This window comes from Podarcis tiliguerta, assembly GCF_965153285.1.
Source record: "Podarcis tiliguerta genome assembly, chromosome: 2".
NCBI lineage: Eukaryota > Metazoa > Chordata > Lepidosauria > Squamata > Lacertidae > Podarcis > Podarcis tiliguerta.
The window spans coordinates 1983140-2004523 of NC_139535.1; the positions used below are offsets into that span (position 1 = coordinate 1983140).

Genomic DNA, 21384 nt, shown 5'->3' on the forward strand with positions numbered 1-21384 from the left:
GTAAGAGGGCTTTCAAATCAGAAAGTATATAAAGAATGGAGTATATTCAAACATTATATAAAAACTTATTGTTCAAATAAAAATCTCCTAGCAGAACTAAATTGATTCTTGTAAAGTGCAATGCGTAAATGTTTACCTACTGTAGTGTATAAAGATAAATCAAGATAATAGACAGTGGTGCGTTAAAGTGTAAATAACAACATTAATACAATGAGAAGAATTGGAAGTCTTTTTATTCAAAATTTAATATCTGATTGTATAACAATGCAAACTTTTTTATTTTTTATTTTCCTTTGTTCGCCCTCACCCTTTTTCTTACTTCTATGTATGTATATATATTTGTATTTTAATTCAATAAAGCTGGATAGTTGTGCTTAAAAAAAAAAGAAAAGAACCAAAGTACTAAGCGGCAACAGCTGTGCAACAACTGAGAAAGAACTGAAGTGAAATAACTGGAAATAAGCTGAGCATTTACCATTCAGTCTAAAAACCTGTGACATCTACCTGAAGTGAAGTAACCGAACATAAGCAACTGAAGTTTATAAGAAGCTGTGCTTGATTAGAAGTCCATAACATCAGTTACATTTAGTATAAATATTATTAGGTGAACGGTTACCTGAAATAACATCATAACCTGAAGTAACCTTTGTTTTACCCACTTTGTGTCATAAACTTCCTTTGTTTAATACAGTGGTGCCTCGCAAGACGAAAAGAATCCGTTCCGCGAGTCTCTTCGTCTTGCGGTTTTTTTCGTCTTGCGAAGCAAGCCCATTAGCGGATTAGCGCTATTAGCGGTTTAGCGGCTATTAAAGGTTTAAGGGATTAGCGGATTAGCTGCTAAAAGGCTATTAGCGGATTAGATCAGCTGTTCAGCAGCTTAGATCAGCTGTTCAGCGGCTTAGCGAACAGCTGTTAAGCGGCTTAGGGGCTTGGGAAAAAGGCTGGGAGGGGAAAAAAAACCCCAGGAATCGCAAGACATTTTCGTCTTGCGAAGCAAGCCCATAGCAAATTCGTCCTGCGAAACACCTCCAAAACGGAAAACCCTTTCGTCTAGCGGGTTTTCCGTCTTGCGAGGCATTCGTCTAGCGGGTTTTCCATCTTGCGAGGCATTCGTCTTGCGGGGCACCACTGTAAAACCTTTATTGTTTGTTTGAGCAAATGCTGAGACTCCAAATCATTAAGTTTTCCCTCACACAAATCCCCCACTAGATAATCTAGGGTAATTTGTAGAAATTCGTGTTACTGGTATACTATGAGGTCGTCGCACTCTGTTTAAGTGAGGACCGGCCCAACAAGGCCAGGGTGAAAAGTGCTGTTGCGGCGTCACATGGAGCACGACAGTGGTGTTTAGGAAGCAGGATTGGCTCTGGAATCCTAGAAATGTGGAGTTGAAAGGGACTCCAGGGGTCATCTAGTCCATCTCCCTGTTATAAATTCATTGCTTTACCTTTCCTTCTCATTCATGGCTACATTAATAGCAAAGTGGATCAAATCCCTGGTGGCAGCTGGAATAATGGAGGTGCTGAGGGGAACAACCAACATGGGGAGGGAAGGTGGCACAGGGAAATGTGGGCATTGCCAGTGGTTTCAGGAGAGTCATCTCCCTGCGGAGAGAGGGATCTCTGTGCCCCCATAATTGGCCCATCTTTCAGAAATCTGTAGAAAGCTGGCAGTACAGGAGGCTGAAAGCAGAGTTCATATGGAGCTGCTACTCCCACGGCTGGCATTGAGCATTTGCCCATGACATGATGCAGCCACAGCAGGTGCTGCAAGCTGCCCACAGTTGGACTTCACCCCCAAAGGCCCATCTCCTGCCAACCTAGCAGTTCTAAAGCACACCAGTGCAAGTAGATAAACAGGTACTGCTGTGGTGAGAAGGTACACGGCGTTTCCTTGCATTCTGGCTTCCGCCATATGACCTGGGTAGCTGTTGGCGGACAATGCCAGCTCCCTCGGCCTGAAAGCAACCCCATAGTCGCCTTTGTCTAGACTTAACTGTCCAGGGGTCAGTGTGGTGTAGTGGTTAAGAGCGGTGGACTCGTAATCTGGTGAACCGGGTTCGCGTTTCCGCTCCTCCACATGCAGCTGCCGGGTGACCTTGGGCTAGTCACACTTCTCTGAAGTCTCTCAGCCCCACTCACCACACAGAGTGTTTGTTGTGGGGGAGGAAAGAAAAGGAGAATGTTAGCTGCTTTGAGACTCCTTCGGGTAGTGATAAAGCGGGATATCAAATCCAAACTCTTCTTTATCGTTTACATATGCAAATATTTCAATGGGTTTTACACATGTGACTCTCCCAGGCAAAATTTGTTGCATTGTGAGTCGCTTTGGAATGCCTGACAATAAATGAATTAGAAAAGAATTCTTAATTCAGCCCCCTACCCCTGCAACCGTTTGCACCATTAATTATATGCAGTCATTAATAGGCCCATCCCCTGCCCCAATGTACCTGGAAGCCTCCCTAGCCAGTGCAGACCATACTAGATGAATCACTCAGCCCGCTTCTGCTTCCTGTGTCTGCATGCACTCAGAGGCCCAAGACGGGCTGAGGAGCGATTTTTGAGAAAGATTTGGCTGCAGAAGCAGACGGCATCACATGGTTTAATTCAGCATTATTGCACAAAACTGACAACACAGAGAGGTGCCATTTTGGTTTTTTGTTTTAGTTAAAAGGAAATGCTCTTGATGCAGACTTTTAAGCCACCTGTAATTTAAATGGGTTTTTTTTATATTTTCCTTCCCCAATTATGTTTTTACTGTGATTTTATTGGTGTTAGACGCAATGAGCCCAGCTCTGGCTGGGGAGGGCGGGGTATAAATAACTTTTATTTTTATTTTTATTATTATTAGATGATGATTTCTGGGGCCCTTCCAACTCTAAACCTCTGTTTATTTAATTAGTTCATCCGTAGTTCTCTGGCAGGTTCAACGACATCAATTATAGGGAGCCATGTGCTTTTCTCCCAAAATGAAGCAAGGGGTTGGGTTCAGGACTCGCAGGATCCTACCCCGTGTTGATGATCTGGTGCCGTTTAAGCTGGATGCTCTGATAGACGGGATCCTGACCCGTGTGGACGATCTGGTGCCTCTTCAGCTGGATGCTCTGATTGAAGCACACCCCGCACTGGGAGCACTTGTACGGCTTCTCTCCCGTGTGGATTCTCTGATGTTTGATAAGGTTGGAGCACTGGCTGAAGCTCCTCCCGCACTCGGAGCAGCCGAAGGGCTTCTCCCCAGTGTGGATCCTCAGGTGCACTTTGAGGCTCCTGCTGTGGCTGAAGCTCTTGGGGCACACCGAGCACTTGTAGGGCTTCTGGCCCGTGTGGATTATCTGATGTGAGTTGAGGCTCCTGCCGTGGCTGAAGGTCTTCCCACACTGCAGGCACTTGTAGGGTTTCTCCCCCGTGTGGATCTTCTGGTGGGAGCTGAGGTAGGAGCTGTGGCTGAACTGCTTCCCGCACTCGGCACACCGGTAGGTTTCCTCCACCATGTGGGTCCTCTGGTGTTTGAGGAGGTGGACCTGGTGGTTGAAGCTCTTCCCGCACTCGGAGCATTTCAAGGGCTTCTCTCTGCCGTGGACGTACCGGCGCTTCCCTGCAGGACGTTCCTCCGCGATCGGAATCTCATCCGCCTCGCCCCCTTCGAACACAAAGGCTTTGCTCCCCCACTTCTGCGTCTCCTCAGCTGCCCTTCTCTGCCCTTCGCCCTGCTGGCAATCCTCTCGCCCGTTACCTGAGGGAACCAAAACCAGAAATTCAATTAGGGAAGAGAGCTGATGCTCAACACTGTTTAGATCAACAGAGCAGAAAATATTTAATGGGGAGGCAAACTCTTCCAAATAAAGGGAGAAGGTCATAGAATTGTGGAGTTCTATGAGCAAGACGGTTTGAGCATATTACACCGATCCTGGTCTGACTGTACTGGCTACTGATTAGTTTCCTGGCCCAATTCAAAGTGCTGGTTTTGACCTATAAATCCAGAAATCGCAAGGACCGCCTCTTCCCATATGAACATACCCGGACCCTGAGATCATCATCTGAGGCCCTTCTTCATGTGCCTCCTCCTCAAGAGGCCTGGAGGGTTGCAACATGAGAACGGGGCCTTCTCTGCAGTGGCTCCCCATCTGTGGAATGCGCTCCCCAGGGAAGTTCACCCGGCGCCTTCATTACACACCTTTAGGCACCAGGCAAAAACGTTCCTTTTTAACCAGGCCTTTGGTTGATCTGTTTCACATACAACACCCTTTTAGAATGTGGCTTGGGGGCAGGGCAGGTTATTGTTTTTGGTTTGTTTTTATATGTTGTGGTCTTGTTTGTGAATCGCCCTGAGACCTCCGGGTATAGGGCGGTTGTCAGCAAAGCTCAGGTGCTGACAGGAGAAGAAGAAGCAGGCATAGAGAGAGAACAGTTAACAACGGAAGGCCGAGAGCAGCTGTAATCTGAGCTCTGAACAAAGGGGAGACGAAAGACAGGGCAAGAGTGACAGGCGTTGTGTGAGAGCTCCAATAGTGAGCCAGATGTTGGAATGCAGGAATAACAGCGGTGTATAAATCGAATTAATAATAGAAGAAGAAGAAACAAGCTTTCTCCATCTTCCGTGTGACAGGCCTTGAGATGCTTGAATCCTACAGATTCAAATCATATATACTGAATCATACAGATAGTTCAACTGGTAGAGCATAAGACCCCTCAATCTCAGGGTCATGTGTTTGAGTCCCACGCTGGGTGAACGAGTCCTGCCTTGCAGGGGGTTGGACTAGATGACCCTTGCGGCCACCTCCAACTCTACAATTCTACAGTGGTGCCACGCAAGACGAATGCCTCGCAAGACGGAAAACCCGCTAGACGAAAGGGTTTTCCATTTTGGAGGTCCTTCGCAAAACGAATTTGCTATGGGCTTGCTTCGCAAGACGAAAATGTCTTGCGAGTTCTGCAGGGTTTTTTCCCCTCCCCCCCTTTTCCCCCAGCCCCTAAGCCGCTTAACAGCTGTTAGCTAAGCCGTTTGACAGCTGATGGCTAAGCCGCCTAACAGCTGATCTAAGCCGCTTATCAGCTGATCTAAGCCGCTAATAGCCTTTTAGCAGCTAATCCGCTAATCCCTGAAGCCTTTAATAGCCGCTAATAGCCTTTTAGCAGCTAATCCGCTAATCCCTTAAGCCGCTAATAGCCGCTAATAGCCGCTAATAGCCGCTAAACCGCTAATAGTGCTAATCCGCTAATGGGCTTGCTTCGCAAGACGAAAAAACCGCAAGACGAAGAGACTGGCGGAACGGATTCTTTTTGTCTTGCGAGGCACCACTGTATTATGCTATGGTCTCCTCTTTTCCAGGCTCATAGCTCAGTGATCAGGGCACCTGCTCGGCATGCAGCAGGTCCCAGGATCAATCCCCAAGGACATATCCATGGAAGGGCAGGGAGACACTCCCAACCTGAAATCCTGTTTGAGGGTTTCCCAGAGCCTCCTGGTTGGTCACTGGGAGAGCACGATCCTGGAGTACAAGGGCCACTGGCCTGATCCGATTTCAGGTCTCTTCTTACGTTCCTATGCATTTGTCATTCATGGAAGTCGAAGACATTATTGAAGCAGGGCTTCCTTTTGCAGAAGCCGTGCTGATTCATCTGCAAGGCTTGTCCTTCAATGTGCCTGATAGAAATTATTTTTCCTCCATTCCTCAAAGTCCATTCCTAAGACTGAAAAGCTTAGTCCTGAAAGCAGCAGGGCCCATCTCACAAAATGCTGGAGCCGGAGTGAGATTTCCCAATCTCAGCGAGAGACTTTGAGAATCTGGGGCAAATAATGTTATATTGTGCTTGCAGAAGGACCAGTCTTGCTGATGAATCAACGCGGCTTCTGCAGAAGCAATTCCCGCCCCGCTATCGACATCTACGGACAGCAAATATATCGGAACATAAATGGGGCCTTGAAAGTTGGTCAGTGAATGAACTGGATCAGTGAACAAGGCAAAGAAGGAGCCTTACCCAGAAAGACCAGATCCCCAGTGTTCTCCTCCGCAGATCCCCTGTGCAGAGACGCCTGGCCTGGTTCTGGGAGAGTCCTCTTCTCCTCCATGAAATGAACAGACATCTTCTCAGAGGGTGCCAGACTCTGATTTAAAAAGAGAGAAAGGAAGAAATTCAGAAGAAAATGCAATTACCTACGAACAGATAGCGAAGGTGGAGGCCAGCTGAATTTTCTCCTGCAGGATCTGTGCTTTCAAAGAAAGACAATGCTATTTCCTCCAGGCCCAGAGGGGTGTGAGGAGACTAGGGTGAGAGGGTGTCCTTGCCCCCTTCCCCCCCCCAAATCCCGCCCCAAACCTACCTGTCCTGGTAAGACAGGAGCCACTTCCAGCTGGCTGCAAAGAGAAGGCGTCAGAGGAGGAACACCCAGCGCCGTCTCCCCATCTTTGAGGACTGTTGCGCTTTCTACGAGGAAGACGTTAAAATGTTAGAGCCTAAGGATGGCGTCCTGTTCTCACAGCAAGCGCCCCTGCCTGGAACCTGGGAGAGACGCTGCCAGACCGTGCAGACACTACTGAACTAGATGGACCAAGTCGGGATAAGACAGCTTCCGTTTTTTTCTATTTGGGAAGGCTCAGTGAGAGAGCATCTGTTTGCATGTGGGAGGCCCAAGGTCTGATCCAAGTTCCCTAAAAGCACCAAGAGCAGCTGCCGGTCAGAGTAGACAGTTCTGACCAGGGGGAACTCAGTAGGAGGCAGCTTTGCGCGTTCAACAGAACCGCCTCACCTCCTACAAAAGTCAAGGGGAGCATTTTCGCACCTGAAGGAGCATCTCCACCCCCATCGTTCTACCCGGACACTGAGGTCCAGCGCTGAGGGCCTTCTGGCGGTTCCCTCATTGCGAGAAGCAATGTTACAGGGAACCAGGCAGAGGGCCTTCTTGGTAGTGGCACCCGCCATGTGGAACGCCCTCCCATCAGATGTCAAAGCGATAAACAACTACAGTGGTACCCCGCAAGACGAATGCCTCGGAAGATGAAAAACCCGCTAGACGAAAGGGTTTTTCATTTTCTGAGGTGCTTCGCAAGACGGATTTTCCAAAGGGCTTGCTTCGCTAGACGAAACAGCCCTGCCTCTCCTGTCATGGCGACGGTCGCACGCTCGCTTCCCCGCTCCTCTGGCTCCCTCCCACCTTCCGGCCGACCTTCCGACCGCCTTGCGCCACTACCCACCGCCCTCGCGCGCTCCCCTCTGGAGCCGTTGCCTCCAGCAGTTGCGCTCCTGAGCCCCGCCGCCCTCCAACAGCCGCGTTGCGCGGTGTCCACAAGGCGCGGATGAGTCCAAGGACCGGCTGCGGCAACTGCCCTGCTTCTCCCCACCCCTCCCCGCCGTGGTGCTTTGCAAGACGAAAAAACTCGCTCTACGAAAAAACTCGCAGAACGAATTAATTTCGTCTTGCGAGGCACCACTGTACCTGACATTCAGAAGACATCTTAAGGCAGCCCTGTTCAGGGAAGTTTTTAATGTGTGACATTTTAGTGTATTTTTGGTCTCTGTGGAAGCCGCCCAGAGTGGCTGGGGAAACCCAGCCAGATGGGCGGGGTACAAATAAATTATTATTATTATTATTATTATTATTATTATTATTATTATTATTTGTACTAGTTCATGTGAGTCAGGAACAACCATGGGGGGGCCCTCCATGGGGGGGTCCTTACCCAGGGAGGGGGGCCCTCCGTCCCCCTCCTGCTTGATCCACCTGAAGAGCAGCCTCCGTGTAGCCTCTGGCGGATGCTCCTTGGCCCCTAGGAAATCTGCGGCCCCTTTGGCTAGCAAGCCCTGCAGCTGAAAAGGGCAACGAGCCCGGGGAGAGAGAAGGGAGGGGAGAGAGATTTGGAAAGGGGGAAAAATATTGATCATAGCAGGTTACAAGAACTGCACGTCAAACCGTAACAAAAATGCTGAAATCAGCTAACTAGCATTGAAGTCCGTATTCTTAGCTTGCCTTCCTAGGCCTGGCGGAATAGAGGATTTCCAGGCAAACGTTTTAAGAGTTGAAGTGGGAAACAGCCTGCTGAATCTCCAGTGGCAGAGAGTTCCACAGGAACTCATCCGGCGACACTAAAGGCTCGTGTTTTTGTTGTTTTCAAATGAGCCTCGGCAACTGGAGGGACGACCAGCGATGCTGCTGCAGATGATGTCAGTGATGCAGCTGAGATATAAGGTTTCAGAAGGTGATCTCTGAGGTTCCCTTGGACCTAAGTTTGGGCTTTGTAAATTAACACAGGGAACTTGAACCTGCCTTGGTAGTAGATGGGCAGCCAATACTCACAGAATGGTGGCGTTGGAAGGGACCTTGAGGGCCGTGTAGTCTCCCCTGCAGTGCAGGAATCTCAACAAATGGTTCCCCATCCAATTTGAAACCATGCCGGACCCTGCTTAGCTTTGCAAATGTGCTAGCAGATTTCTTGCGGCGCCACTGAGGATTTTATTATTATTAAAAGGAATGACACACTGTCTTTCAAATATACAGACTGTTAAGTATGACATTCAGGCAGGGTGAGGAGAAAATGCTTGTTCTTTATTATCAATTGCAATTCATATTTATTATTATTACAGTGGTACCTCGGGTTAAGTACTTAATTCGTTCCGGAGGTCCGTTCTTAACCTGAAACTGTTCTTAACCTGAAGCACCACTTTAGCTAATGGGGCCTTCTGCTGCCGCCACACCGCCGAAGCATGATTTCTGTTCTCATCCTGAAGCAAAGTTCTTAACCCGAGGTACTATTTCTGGGTTAGCGGAGTCTGTAACCTGAAGCGTATGTAACCTGAAGCGTATGTAACCCGAGGTACCACTTCATATAAAAACCACCCTGAGATCTTTTGATGAAGGGTGGTATAAATAATAAATATTTTTTTTTAATATACTTTTCAAATTTATACATTTCATTAGTTTTACAATCCATTTAACATTTCAAAAATTGACTTCCTTCCCCCCTCTTTCCATGGTTCCTTCAATTTATTTTTTAATATCATCTGCATATCCAAATTCAATTAACTTGTTCATTTAATTATCTACTATAAACATATACCCTTAAATAACTGCAGGTTATTGCAATAATCCTGCTAATGTTTTTATCTGTTTACAATTTATCTGTAAATAATAGACCATTTCCACTCCTTAATTAAAAAGTTTGTTATCTTGCTTTCTTATTCTTCCGGCAAAGTTTAGCCATTTCTGCTATTCCCATAATTTTCTGTATCCATTCTTCCTTTACTGGGACTTCTGCTTCTTTCCATTTTGGGGCAAGTAACATTCTTGCTGCTGTAGTTGCATGCATAAATAAATTCCTGTACAATTTAGGTAGTTCTGTACCTATAATTATCAAAAGAAAAACTTCCTGTTTTTTTAAAGAAAAGTTATTTTGAACATCCTTTTCAATTCATTATCATTTCCCCTTCCAGCCACAAGCCTCACCTGCATGTCTTCCTGCTTTCTGTCCTCTGCCTGGCTCAGGATGAAACCTTCTGCCAGGGCCACCGCCTGGGAACTGGTCTCCGCTCCACACTCCCTGACCCAGCTCTCCATCTCCGGGGGGAGGACAGCCAGGAACTGCTCCAAGACCACCAGGTCCAGCATCTGGGCTTTTGTGTTCCTTTCCGGCTTCAGCCACTGATAGCACAGTGAGCGGAGCTGGCCGCAGATCTCTCTTGGACCCTCAGCTTCCTGGTAGCACAACTCCCGGAAGCACTTCTGTGGCAAGTCCCCCCAGATGGCCCCACTGCTCCCAACCTGGACGATGTGGGGACCTTCTCCCGCCTCAGGCCCAGCTGAGTCTTGCTCCTCCATCCTTGAGCTCCACAACAGCTTGGCCTCCAGCGCAGAACCTCCACCACCGCCTTCTTTCTGGAGGGTAGGAGCGTGTGACTTTGGGACAGGGTGAGGAGGAGATTAGGATCTTGCAAAGGTCCCCCTCTGGCAAAACTGGAAGATGCCTTCAAAGAAGCAGAGGAGGAAACTGGGTCTGCAGTCTGCAAGGAAAAGCAGGTGAGATTTAGGGGACAGGACACCAGGGGGAAGCTGAGAAGCAGGGACTTCCTTCTCCTAGGAGGCAGAGACCCAAATCTGCACCAAGACAAGGGGATGGAGAATCTCTAGCTAGGGATCAACCCAAGCTCCTTCTGCCCCCTGACCAGAAAAGTCATGTCTGTCCCACCCTCCCCCACAAAAAAAGCCCGCTCTGAGATTCCTTTTCCTCTCACTCTCCAATCTTGAAAGGGCAAACTCCTATTACGCAAAGGTAGGCTACGGAACGTCTAACAAAATTTTGCTTTAGAAAAGAAATACAGTGGTGCCTCGCAAGACGAAATTAATTCGTTCTGCGAGCCTCTTTGTCTAGCGGTTTTTTCGTCTAGCGAAGCAACCCTATTAGTGCCTTAGCGGATTAGCGCTATTAGCGGTTTAGCGGCAATTAGCGGCTATTAAAGGCTTAAGGGATTAGCGGATTAGCTGCTAAAAGGCTATTAGCGGTTTAGCAGCTTAGAAAAAGGGGGTGGGGAGTGGAAAAAAATCTCAAGACTCGCAAGACATTTTCGTCTTGCGAAGCAAGCCCCATAGGGAAATTCGTCCTGCGAAGCGCATTGAAAAACGGAAAACCCTTTCGTCTAGCGGGTTTTCTGTCTTGCGAGGCATTCGTCTTGCGGGGCACCACTGTAATTGTGGTGGTTCCCTCATAAGTGAGGTTCATAGACCACAGAATTACAAAGTTGGAAGGGACCAAGTCCAAGTCTCTGCAATGCAGGAATATTTTGGCCAAGGTGGGGCTGGAACCCACAACCCTGAGAGCCTCGTGCTCTACCAACTGAGCTATCCCAGGACTCAGATAAAATTCAGCTGGTAGGATTGCACACAGTGAGTCATAGGGACGCCTAAACCAACCAGAAGGTCGGAGGCCCCAGCTCCTGCCAACCCAGCAGTTCGAAAGCATGCCAGTGCAAGTACCTTTTTACAGGGTGAATCAGGAGTGAATGTTTTGTTTGCATATTTTACCTCAAGTTATTTAGATGCTTCCAAATGCACTGAACAAGTGGTATAATAATAATAATAATAATAAAATAATAATAATAATAATAATAATAATTCCCCAGCCACTCCAGGTGGCTTCCAGCAAAATATAAAAACATGACATCAAACATTAAAAACTTCCTGATCCTGGTTCTTTGAGAGAAGCTGAAAATTTAGGATATCAACTTATTATTCTATATGAACTCAACTTATTCTGTATCAACTCAATGACGGGGAACTAGGCAGAGGGCCCGATGTCAAGGAAATAAAAATCTTACTTTTAGAACACATATTCTGTTGGGAGCCACCCAGAGTGGCTGGGGCAACCCACTCTAATGGGTGGCATATAAAATAATAATAATAATAATAAATAATAATAATAATAATAATAATAATAATAATAATAATAATAATTTATTTATACCCTGCCCTCCCCAGCCAGAACCGGGCTCAGGGCGGCTAACACCAGTAAAATTACAATAAAAACATAATGGGGGGGGGGGGAGAGAGAGAGAGAGAGACAGAAAACCAATTTAAAATACAGGTGATATAATCATTACTATTATTAAATTATTATGGAAGCCACCTGAGGGGAGAGATGCTCTTGGGCTCCAATTCTTCACCGTAAGGACACAGTGCTGAGATTCCTGTCTTGAAGGGGGGGGGGTTGGACTAGATAACTCTCAGGGTCCCTTTTCCAACTCTACGATTCTGTGATTCTAACACTGGATGCTGGACTAGATGGGCCGTTGGCCTAATGAAACTACAGGGCTCTTCACGTGATCTGTGTGTGCATGCAGACACACGTGTGTGAGTGAATGAGAGAAAAAGAGAGTGAATGAGAGAAAGAGAGAGCGCACCTTTAGGGAGAAACCCCTGTCTCTTCTATGCAACGAGGATGAATCAGCTGCAACCCCCCCCCACCTGACTCGCAGCTTCCCTGCCTGCTCTCTCTCCAACCCCACCCTCAATTCCACGGGTATTGCATTGCATTGCATTGAACACACACAAACACACACACAAACACCCCGGAGCTTGCTGCACCCGCTTTGCACTCACCCGACTCCTTGCAGGGCAAAGGCGGCGCGCGATGGCAGAGGGGGCGGACCACCAGCTGTTCCGCTTAAGCCACGCCCCCTTTCCCAAGGGAAGAGGTTGGGCGGAGTGGCGGGGGGGGGGTCAGTATCCAGCATCCCCTTCTCTCTCTTTTTCTCTCTAGCAGCTTGCACTCTCTGGCTTTAACCCTTATGGCAACTTCGCGCGGGGTGGGGGGGGGAGGGAGGGGAAGGGATGGAAAGTCCCCCCCCCCCAGCCCCGCCAGGTTTGCAGAAAGCTTCTCTCTCCTTTTGCAAGGCTAGTCTGCGGCAGCGTCCCTGTCCGCCTAGAAAAGGAAACAAAATGCCAAGCCTGCGCTGCTCTTCCTTTCATGCACGCGGATGTATGCAAAAGCGGGGAGGGGGGAGGAGAAGGGGGCGGTCAGGATAGGAACTGCAGCAGCGGGCTCAGCAGAGGCTTTTCAAGTGGCGAGCGGTTCCCCTGGCCAAGACACGCCTGTTGGGAGAGTCTGAAAGGTAGTAAAGCAAAGACCATCTGCCCCTGTGGGGAAGGGGCACTCACTGAGTGCAAATAACATTTGCTTTATAAGGGGGTTGGGCTAGATGACCCTCCCATATCTGCAATTCCGCATAGTAATCCCGGGCTGCGGGGTTGGCCGTCTAACAAAACGCACTGATCCCAAGTCCTTTAAAACAGATCCTTTCCTTCAAAGTGAAATAAAAAAATTAATGTCATATATATATGTGTGTGTGTGTGTGTGTGTGTTTATAAATGTACCAAGCAAACACATACATAAATATATAAACCACATGCCTGAAGCAGCTCAGGAAAACAGCCCTGAAACCATTTTGACTTCCAAACTGTCCAAATGATTTCTCTGCAAGGTCAAAGGAAAATGGAAAAGCCTCCCCATTGTCTTTTCATTCACAAATCCTGTCTTAAGGGTATGTCTGTGTGTGAATAGGGTGTGAGCCTGTGACCTGGCTCAGGAACTAAGTATTTGTCATTACAGAAGATTGGCCAGGCTCCCTAGTGTATCCAATCATGTAAGCATTAACAGGTAACCTGCCAGACAGGAGGTAAACAATGCACTCAGATTTCTCTTGTAGACCACCCTTTCTGTGATATAGGTATGATGTTTCTGGGGGTGGTCTTGGACTCCAGGGCTGGCAATTTAAAATGTCTATATAAGGGCGGGCACACCTTGGTTCTGGGTCCTCCTCCTTTCCTGTGTGTGAAGGGGGCACACTAGCTGCTAGGCTTACTAGCTGCTTTGCTTCTCAGTATTCTCTGGTTGGCCTCTGTTATTTTCTCTGACTGATGGAGAACCTGCAAAGGACTCTATAAGGGGTCTTGTGTCCCCCATAAGTGAATAAGGGCAGATTTTCGTTTATTACAAAAGAATCTTGAGAACTGTACTTTACCCACCACAGAGGTACAATTCCCAGCAACCTTCACAAACTACCATAGTCAGGATTCATTTTCTTGAGGAGGGAGAAATAATATTTAAATGTGCAACTGGACACACACAACCAAAGCCTTTGTCCAGGAATCTTCCTTCAGTCCAGAGAGGCTGATAATTAGGCGACTTGTCTCTTTGAGAAAAGCACACCAATTTCTCCTGAGCAGACTTCCTGTCCCAACAGCACCTGATGTAAACAGCTCATGCTGCTTTTGGCAGCTTGTGGGTACTGAAATCCCAACAACCACCACAAGTGTCCCCCCCGTCCACATCCCCCCAAGACTCCTGTATTACTTGGCAGCCTGAGTGGATTTTCTCCTTGCAATGTGGTTAAATTTGGTGTCTCATTTCCGATGGCTGATGCAATGTCCCTTTCCCCAGAGTCTATCATCTGGTGCAAAGTGGGGTGTTGCAGGTTTGGGGAGGTTGTGTAAATCACACAGGGGTCTGTGAAGAAAGAAGGTCAGGATGTTGGGATACTGCCAGGGAGACAAAGTCCATCATGACTCCACGTCGTCTCCGGACGTCCATCGATCTCCCGCAGACACGCAGTATCAGCAATTAGCGACACGAGCTCCAGAAATAGTTTGCCACATTCCAGAGCCGTGCACGCTCTATCAGCAGATAATGCACAGCGAAAGATGCACTCAAGAGAGCATTATTTACAAGTTTATTCTGCGTTAATCAGAACAAAGAAAAACATGACTGCCTGCTTCAGTGTTCCGGCACAGAGAGAGAGAGAGAAACGAAAGCAAAGACACAACATAAACATCCTGTGAAACAGGAAATACGCAGGCTGTGACACAAACATCCTGCTCCCTTTTAAGGTGGAACGGAAATATCCTAACACAGGACCCTCATAAACAACCTTTGTTAAATAAAATATGTATTGTTTATTTGATCAAATCCTGCCCGAGACTCCAAATTATTACGTTTTCTCTCACACAAGTCCCCCACAACATAATCTGGGGTAGTTTGTGGGAATTTGTGGGACTGTTGTTCTGTGAGGTGGGTGAAAGAGGGGAGAGGGTTGTAGCGCCATCACATATTAATTGGTGGAAGCGCCATGATACGAAGTTAAAACCCACACAGCAATGTACCCAGAGATACAGAACAACTAGTTTGATAAAGTATTGAGACTATTTTATTTTAAAAAGAAAAAAATTCTGTCAGAAAACGGCCAGCAATCACCAAGCAAAAGAGACTCAGGATGACCCAGCTGCTGTATCTAATACAGTGGTACCTCGGGTTACATACACTTCAGGTTAGATACGCTTCAGGTTACAGACTCCGCTGACCCAGAAATAGTACCTTGGGTTAAGAACTTTGCTTCAGGATGAGAACAGAAATCGTGCTCTGGCGGCGCAGCAGCAGCAGGAGGCCCCATTAGCTAAAGTGGTGCTTCAGGTTAAGAACAGTTTCAGGTTAAGAACGGACCTCCAGAACGACTTAAGTTCTTAACCCGAGCTACCACTGTACTGAATTAGAAACGATGAGGCTAAGATTAGAATTGGCTAAAGTTGAAGCAGATAAAGAAAGACATAAGGTTGAAGCAGAGAAAGAAAAACAAAGTTGAAACAGAAAGAGAAAAGGCAAAATTAGCAGCTGGAGAAGCCAGAATCGCAGCTGACGTTCAGTTAGCACAGATACAGGCTGAGAGAGATATGGCAGAGAGAGAGAGAGAAAGAAAGCAGAGCAGCTCATGAGGAAAAAGCAAGAGAAAGGGAGGGCAAGATGGCCCATGGAAAAGACATGTTTCTTTTAAAAATGGAGGAAATGAAGCTTAAGAGCAGCCATTGTTGCGGGGTGGAGATTTTACCTCAGTATGTCAAAGGTGATGCTGTACAGGCATTCCTGTTTAGTTTTGAACGGAGCCTATTTTGAGAGCTCTTTCCTAGAGCCCTTTATCCTTTTCACGGATGCCTCCATTATAGGAGTTGGGGCAACTCTGCCAGAAGGAGGAAGATGGACAACTGCAGCACCCTGTCCTATACTTAAGCAGGAAACTCTTGGAGAGGGAACACCACCTTTCTGTTTTTAGCCATTGTAGGGGTTATTATCAACTTTCTGCAAGGAAAGCTTACCGGTAATTCTTTGTGAGTCCAAAATGTAGGATGGTAATAGCCAAAATGCTAAGTTAATGGGTTAATGCTCACAAGGGCTAAGGAGATGTGTGGTGTCATACGTCTGACGCAGTGATGTCGGTTGGCAGTTAAGTCAGTTCTGAACAGCTTTAACAGTCAACAGCAGCAAAATTCTGTTGTTACATCCATATGTAACATCCATATGTAACATAAAGGAATAGCTACCTGCATTGTGTATTTAATCTAACACAGGCAGGTACGCTGTGTAAAAAAGTTATGTGCTATTTAAACCTTAAAAGAGAGTGTCTTGCATAGTTTTTATAGGAGGGGAAAGGGAACTAATTAAAGGGTCAGATGACCCGGGCTCTCTTCCAGCGTAACTCTGGAAAAGTCTAACTGCCACACAAAACTACCATATTTTTCTCCTGGGTATGGTCAACCAACAGGTTCATGTGAAGGATAGGACATTCTTTATGTACGCCACAACAGCAGCAAGAATACTCATCGCACAGTATTGGAAGACACAAGAATTACCCACGCTGGAAGAATGGCAGATGAAAGTTATTGACTATATGGAACTAGCAGAAATGACTGGCAGAATCAGAGACCAGGGAGAAGAGACGATGAAGGAAGACTGGAGGAAGTTCAAAGACTATCTACAGAAATACTATAAGATAACGAATGTTTGTTGACACCAGATTGAACGTAAAAGACTATTAACATTAAAATTTAAAAGATTAAGAAAGACTAATATTTTAAGATATATGGAGATGTAACCATATTAAGACACTAAGAGTAAGTTGAATTTAATGTATGACAGAGGGAAGGAATTTACTGTCAGAATATAAGATCTGGAATACAGAGTGGGAAGGTCTGGGGAAGTCGCAGAACCAAGTTAATGTAAAATAATATAAGGACACAATGATTGATTTTAACCTTTTCTTTATTTTTTATATTTTCTTTTTTATATTTTTTGTTGTATTGTATACATGTTGTTGTATTGGTTTTTTTGTACTTGTTTATCTGTATTGTGTTTTTTGTTGTTGTTTATTGATTGTAAAACCTAATAAAATATCATTTAAAAAAACAAAAACAAAACAAAACTACCATATTTTTCGCTCCTTAAGACGCACCTGACCATAAGACGCACCTAGTTTTTAAAGGAGGAAAATAAGAAAAAAAATATATTCTGAACGAAACAGTAGATTTATGATTTTTGTGGTTCATGCTGCGGCCACAGACATGTGATTTGACGGTGAGTTTGGGGTAGCCCAATGCAAAAATCCTGAGAATCCATGTGGATCCGTGCTTTGTAAGCACATTTTTCCACCGTTGCAGCCCCAGGAAACAGTGGCGTGATTTTTTTGGTGCAGGCTGTAGCCATGGACATGCTATGTGATCTGATGGTGAATTTGGGGTGAACCAATGTAAAAATTCTTAGGATCCATGGACTTTTACCTCCCCCCTCCCAGGGAGCCTCCACTAGCCTCCCTTATCTCTCTCCCGATCCCGATCAGCTGCTTCCTTTCAACACTCCCTTCCCTCTTGTTTGCCTTAGATGGCGAGTTCTTTGCTCCTCCTTTTCTTCTAATTTCTCTCCTCACTGATTTAGTCTTCCTGTCTCCTCTCCTTGCAATTTTGTTGTCTTTACCTCCCCCCTCCCTGCCAGCCTCCTTTATTGCTAGTGTCCCTTATCTCGCTCCCGATCGCTTGCGATCAGCGGCTTTGTTTCAACACCCACTTCCCTCTTTCAAAAAAAGGAAAAAGAAAAAAGCATGATTTGCTTTTTGTTGTTGTTGTTTAGTCATTTAGTTGTGTCCGACTCTTCGTGACCCCATGGACCAGAGCATGCCAGGCTCTTCTGTCTTCCACTGCCTCCCGCAGTTTAGTCAAACTCATGCTGGTAGCTTCGAGAACACTGCTTTTTGTCCCTGGGCAAAAAAATCAGCTCCAGGGACCACACATTCGCTAAATAAGATGCACAGACATTTCCCCTTACTTTTTAGGAAGAAAAAAGTGCATCTTATGGTGTGAAAAATATGGTACTCTGATGCTGGTGCTTTAGGGGCATAGCTACCCCAATCAGGACCAGGGAGTCCCGTCCCCCACCTACCCACCCCCTGTCCCCTAGAAACAGTACTTCTGCATTGTCAGGATTCAAACTCAATCCACTGACTGACCCTGGAAACATACCAATCAATATGGTGAACTTGACCCAGCTACACCCCTGCCACACAGACAGCAACACACTGCAACCAACCGTCTGCAAAAAAGCATGTATATGCCGTATTTTTCGCTCCATAGGACGCACTTTTTCCCCTCCAAAAATGAAGGGGAAATGTGTGTGCGTCCTATGGAGCGAATGCAGGCTTTCACTGAAGCCTGGAGAATGAGAGGGGTTGGTGCGCACCGACCCTTCTCGCTCTCCAGACTTCAGGAGAACCCCAGTGCCAGCCCCACAAGGTCCGGGGACAGCGGGGAGGCGGAACGCCGCCATCCCGCTGTCTCCCGATGTGGTTTGGAGGCTGACGGCAGGGAGACGCATGCTTCTCCCCGCTGCCAGCCCCTTAAGCTCCAGGGACAGCGGGGAGGCGCAGCGCGTCTTCCCCCTGTCCCCGGACCTGGTCTGAAGGCAGGCGGTGGGAAGAAGAGCGCTTCTCCCCACTGCCTGCCCCGCAAGCTCCGGGGACAGCTGGGAGGCGCAGCGCGTCTTCCCCCTGTCCCCGGACCTGCTCAGAAGGCGGGCGGTGGGGAGAAGAGCGCTTCTCCCCGCTGCCTGCCCCGCAAGCTCCGGGGACAGCTGGGAAGCGCAGCGCGTCTTCCCGCTGTCCCCGGACCTGGTCTGAAGGCGCTTCTCCCCGCTCCCGGCCCCACAAGCGCCTGGGGGGGAAATAAATTTTTTTTTCTTTATTTCCCCCCAAAAAAACTTGGTGCGTCCTATGGGCCGGTGCGCCCTATGGAGCGAAAAATACGGTACTATGCAGAATAATGAAAAATTACTGTCTCTCCCCCTCCCTACCCTCTCACTTCCCTCCTCTCTTTTGCCTCACTCTGACTTGGAAAAAGGAGACCCCCACATGTTTTGTTGAACCCCAAGAAAATCTTTTAACAAAAACATTAAAAAAAAACCAAAAAACCAACACTTGAGGTTACTTGTAAAGAGATTTAGCAGAAGCTAAATGATTTCTTTGCGCCTGTAGGGCAGATCCCAAGGCATGAACTAAGCTTTGCAGGGTGCGAGTCTGAAGAATTATATAAAGCTTATAAAGGGATTATACCAAACTGGAAAAGTTAGCTATTGCTGGAGAAGAGAGAATTGGGATTCAAGATGACAATAACAGAGAATAACTTAACGGAGAACTGGGCCAAAATTAGCTAAAGGTTTATCAAGAGGGACAAACATCAGGTTCAACACCAAGGAAGGAATAACCAGCTACACAAATTTAAGTTGTGGGACACTTGATTACCAGTAGTACACGTGAAAAGGATCTAGACGTTTTGGCAAAAGAGGTTGTAAGTAAAAACTGACTTGTAAACTGACTCGATGTAGCACCAGTCATATCAACTGGAAAATCCCCTCAGAAGACCATTAAATCAAATAGCCTTCAAGGATGGACTACGTGCCTAAAGTCTGAATCTCAATAGGAAGTGATCTGACATTTCTAGCTCTCTAGATCAAATTTCGGCTGACCCCGACCACCAGCATGACAGATTCACTCTCCCCCTCCCTATCTAACAGTACATGAATCTTAAATTATACTTACTACTGCGAGTTCATTCCTTAAAAACATGTCTATACAACTTTACAAAAACCAGAACATCATACACGGCCGAAGCATCTACAACCGATTGCCCCGATATGAATTTGCTGATCTGAAGGAGTGAACTCTGAGAGAAACAATTTATGCACTCCATACATTTGAATGGTTTTTCCACTGATTGTTTATAAGCACTCCATCACTGCTGAAGCACTTTCCACACTCCTTCAATTTAAACAGTTCCTCCACTGTGGGTTTGTTGATGGTTTTTAAGGCTTCTCTTAATGAAGCTCTTTCCATACTCCATACATTTAAATGGTTTTCCCCTCTGTGTGAGTTCGTTGATGAATTCTCAGCTTTCCACTCTGACTGAAGCTCTTTCTGCACTACATACAATTATATGGTTTCTCACCTGTGTGGGTTCGTAGATGTAAAGTAAGGCTTTCATTCCGACAAAAGCGCTTTCCACAGTCCATACATTTAAATGGTTTCTCTGGAGAGCCAGTGTGGTGTAGTGGTTAAGAGCGGTAGTCTCGTAATCTGGGGAACCGGGTTCGCGTCTCCGCTCCTCCACATGCAGCTGCTGGGTGACCTTGGGCCAGTCACACTTCTCTGAAGTCTCTCAGCCCCACTCACCTCACAGAGTGTTTGTTGTGGGGGAGGAAGGGAAAGGAGATTGTTAGCCGCTTTGAGACTCCTTAAAGGGAGTGAAAGGCGGGATATCAAATCCAAACTCTACTTCTTCTTCTTCTTCTTCTCCCCAGTATGGGTTTGTAGATGTTTATTAAGGCTTCCACTCTGACGGAAGTTCTTTCCACACTGCATACAATTATATGGTTTCTCACCTGTGTGGGTTCGTAGATGTAAAGTAAGGCCTTCATTCCGACAAAAGCGCTTTCCACAGTCCATACATTTAAATGGTTTCTCTCCAGTATGGGTTTGTAGATGTTTATTAAAGTTTCCACTCTGACTGAAGCTCTTTCCACACTCCATACATTTATATGGCTTCTCACCCGTGTGAGTCCGACGATGCAAAGTAAGTGCTGAACTCTGACGGAAGTTCTTTCCACACTCCAAACATTTAAAAGGTTTATTCTCTGTGTGAGTTTGTTGATGTTTCTTAAGGCTTCCACTCTGACTGTAGCTCTTTCCACACTCCATACATTTAAATGGTTCTTCTCCTCTGTGAGTTTGCAGATGTTTTTTAAAGTTTCTACTACCAGAGAAGCTCTTTCCACACTCCACACATTTAAAAGGTTTCTCCTCTGTGTGAGTTTGTTTATGAATTACTAGCATTCTGCTCCGACTGAAGTTCTTTCCACGCTCCATGCATTTAAATGGCTTCCCCGCTGTGTGAATTTGTTGATGCTTAAAAGGTTTCTCCTCTGCATGAGTTCTTTGATGAATTATTAGCATTCCACTCCATCTGAAGCTCTTTCCACACTCCACACATTGAAATGGTTTCTCTCCTGTGTGAGTTCGTTGATGTGTAACAAGGCTTTCATTCCGAGTGAAGCTCTTTTCACATACCATACATCCAAACTGTTTTCCTCCCGTATGAGTTTGCTGGTGTTTACTGAGTGTTCCACAATCAGTGAGACTCTTTCCGCACTCCATCCCTCGTGGTTTCTCTTCTTTGTGAGTTCAGGGATATGAACTAAGTGTGCTCACAGAATTCTGTCTTTCCCCCTTGCTTCAGAGGTGGTGGAAGTGTAACAAAATTCCTGTAAGGGTTTCAAGAAAGAGAATAAAGGAATGTAACACACATTGGTCTGATTTGTTAGGAGATGAAATGAAATAATGGTAAAATCTCTTCAAACTTTCCTGATCTTCAATCATCTTCAGTAAAGCCACATGATCTTAGAATACAGTTACACTGTTGGATTGTCTTTTTAAATAAATATCCATAATACGCTCTGGGAAATTGTCTCAAGGACCCTTAGTATCCACTTCCACCTTGAACTTCCCATTAACACTGAGCACCAAAAGAAAACTTCTA

At 46.4% G+C, this 21384-nt stretch overlaps 1 protein-coding gene and 1 long non-coding RNA gene across 3 annotated transcripts; one reads left to right on the forward strand and one right to left on the reverse strand.

Moving 5' to 3' along the window:
- Window positions 1-215: 215 nt before the first annotated feature.
- LOC310670572 (zinc finger protein with KRAB and SCAN domains 3-like) lies at window positions 216-12187 on the reverse strand. Of its 2 annotated transcripts, none has more exons than XM_083426127.1 (7): window positions 12085-12187; window positions 9439-9992; window positions 7679-7805; window positions 6322-6425; window positions 5979-6105; window positions 1138-3720; window positions 216-676 (listed from the first exon to the last, which is right to left on the reverse strand). In XM_083426127.1, exons 2-6 carry the CDS (start codon window positions 9808-9810, stop codon window positions 3005-3007), a joined length of 1446 nt encoding a protein of 481 aa, XP_083282253.1. In that variant the 5' UTR covers window positions 9811-9992; window positions 12085-12187; the 3' UTR covers window positions 216-676; window positions 1138-3004. The 2 variants fall into 2 exon arrangements, with proteins under 2 accessions (XP_083282253.1, XP_083282252.1); XM_083426126.1 differs by having other exon boundaries at window positions 1138-3732; window positions 12085-12185.
- Window positions 12188-18635: 6448 nt separating this feature from the next.
- On the forward strand, window positions 18636-20750 carry LOC310671146. Its single transcript, XR_014507828.1, has 3 exons — window positions 18636-19715; window positions 20150-20557; window positions 20642-20750. It is a non-coding gene; the product is annotated as an uncharacterized lncRNA (long non-coding RNA).
- Window positions 20751-21384: the final 634 nt, after the last annotated feature.

Excerpts from the sequence above, each read along its gene's own strand:
- LOC310670572 (XM_083426126.1), bottom strand. The coding sequence starts at position 9,810 with ATGGAGGAGCAAGACTCAGCTGGGCCTGAGGCGGGAGAAGGTCCCCAC. Across the intron at positions 7,806-9,438 it reads GAAAGCAGGAAGACATGCAG|CTGCAGGGCTTGCTAGCCAA; the intron begins GTGAGGCTTGTG and ends TGCCCTTTTCAG. Across the intron at positions 6,106-6,321 it reads CTCCTGTCTTACCAGGACAG|AGTCTGGCACCCTCTGAGAA; the intron begins GTAGGTTTGGGG and ends TTTTTAAATCAG.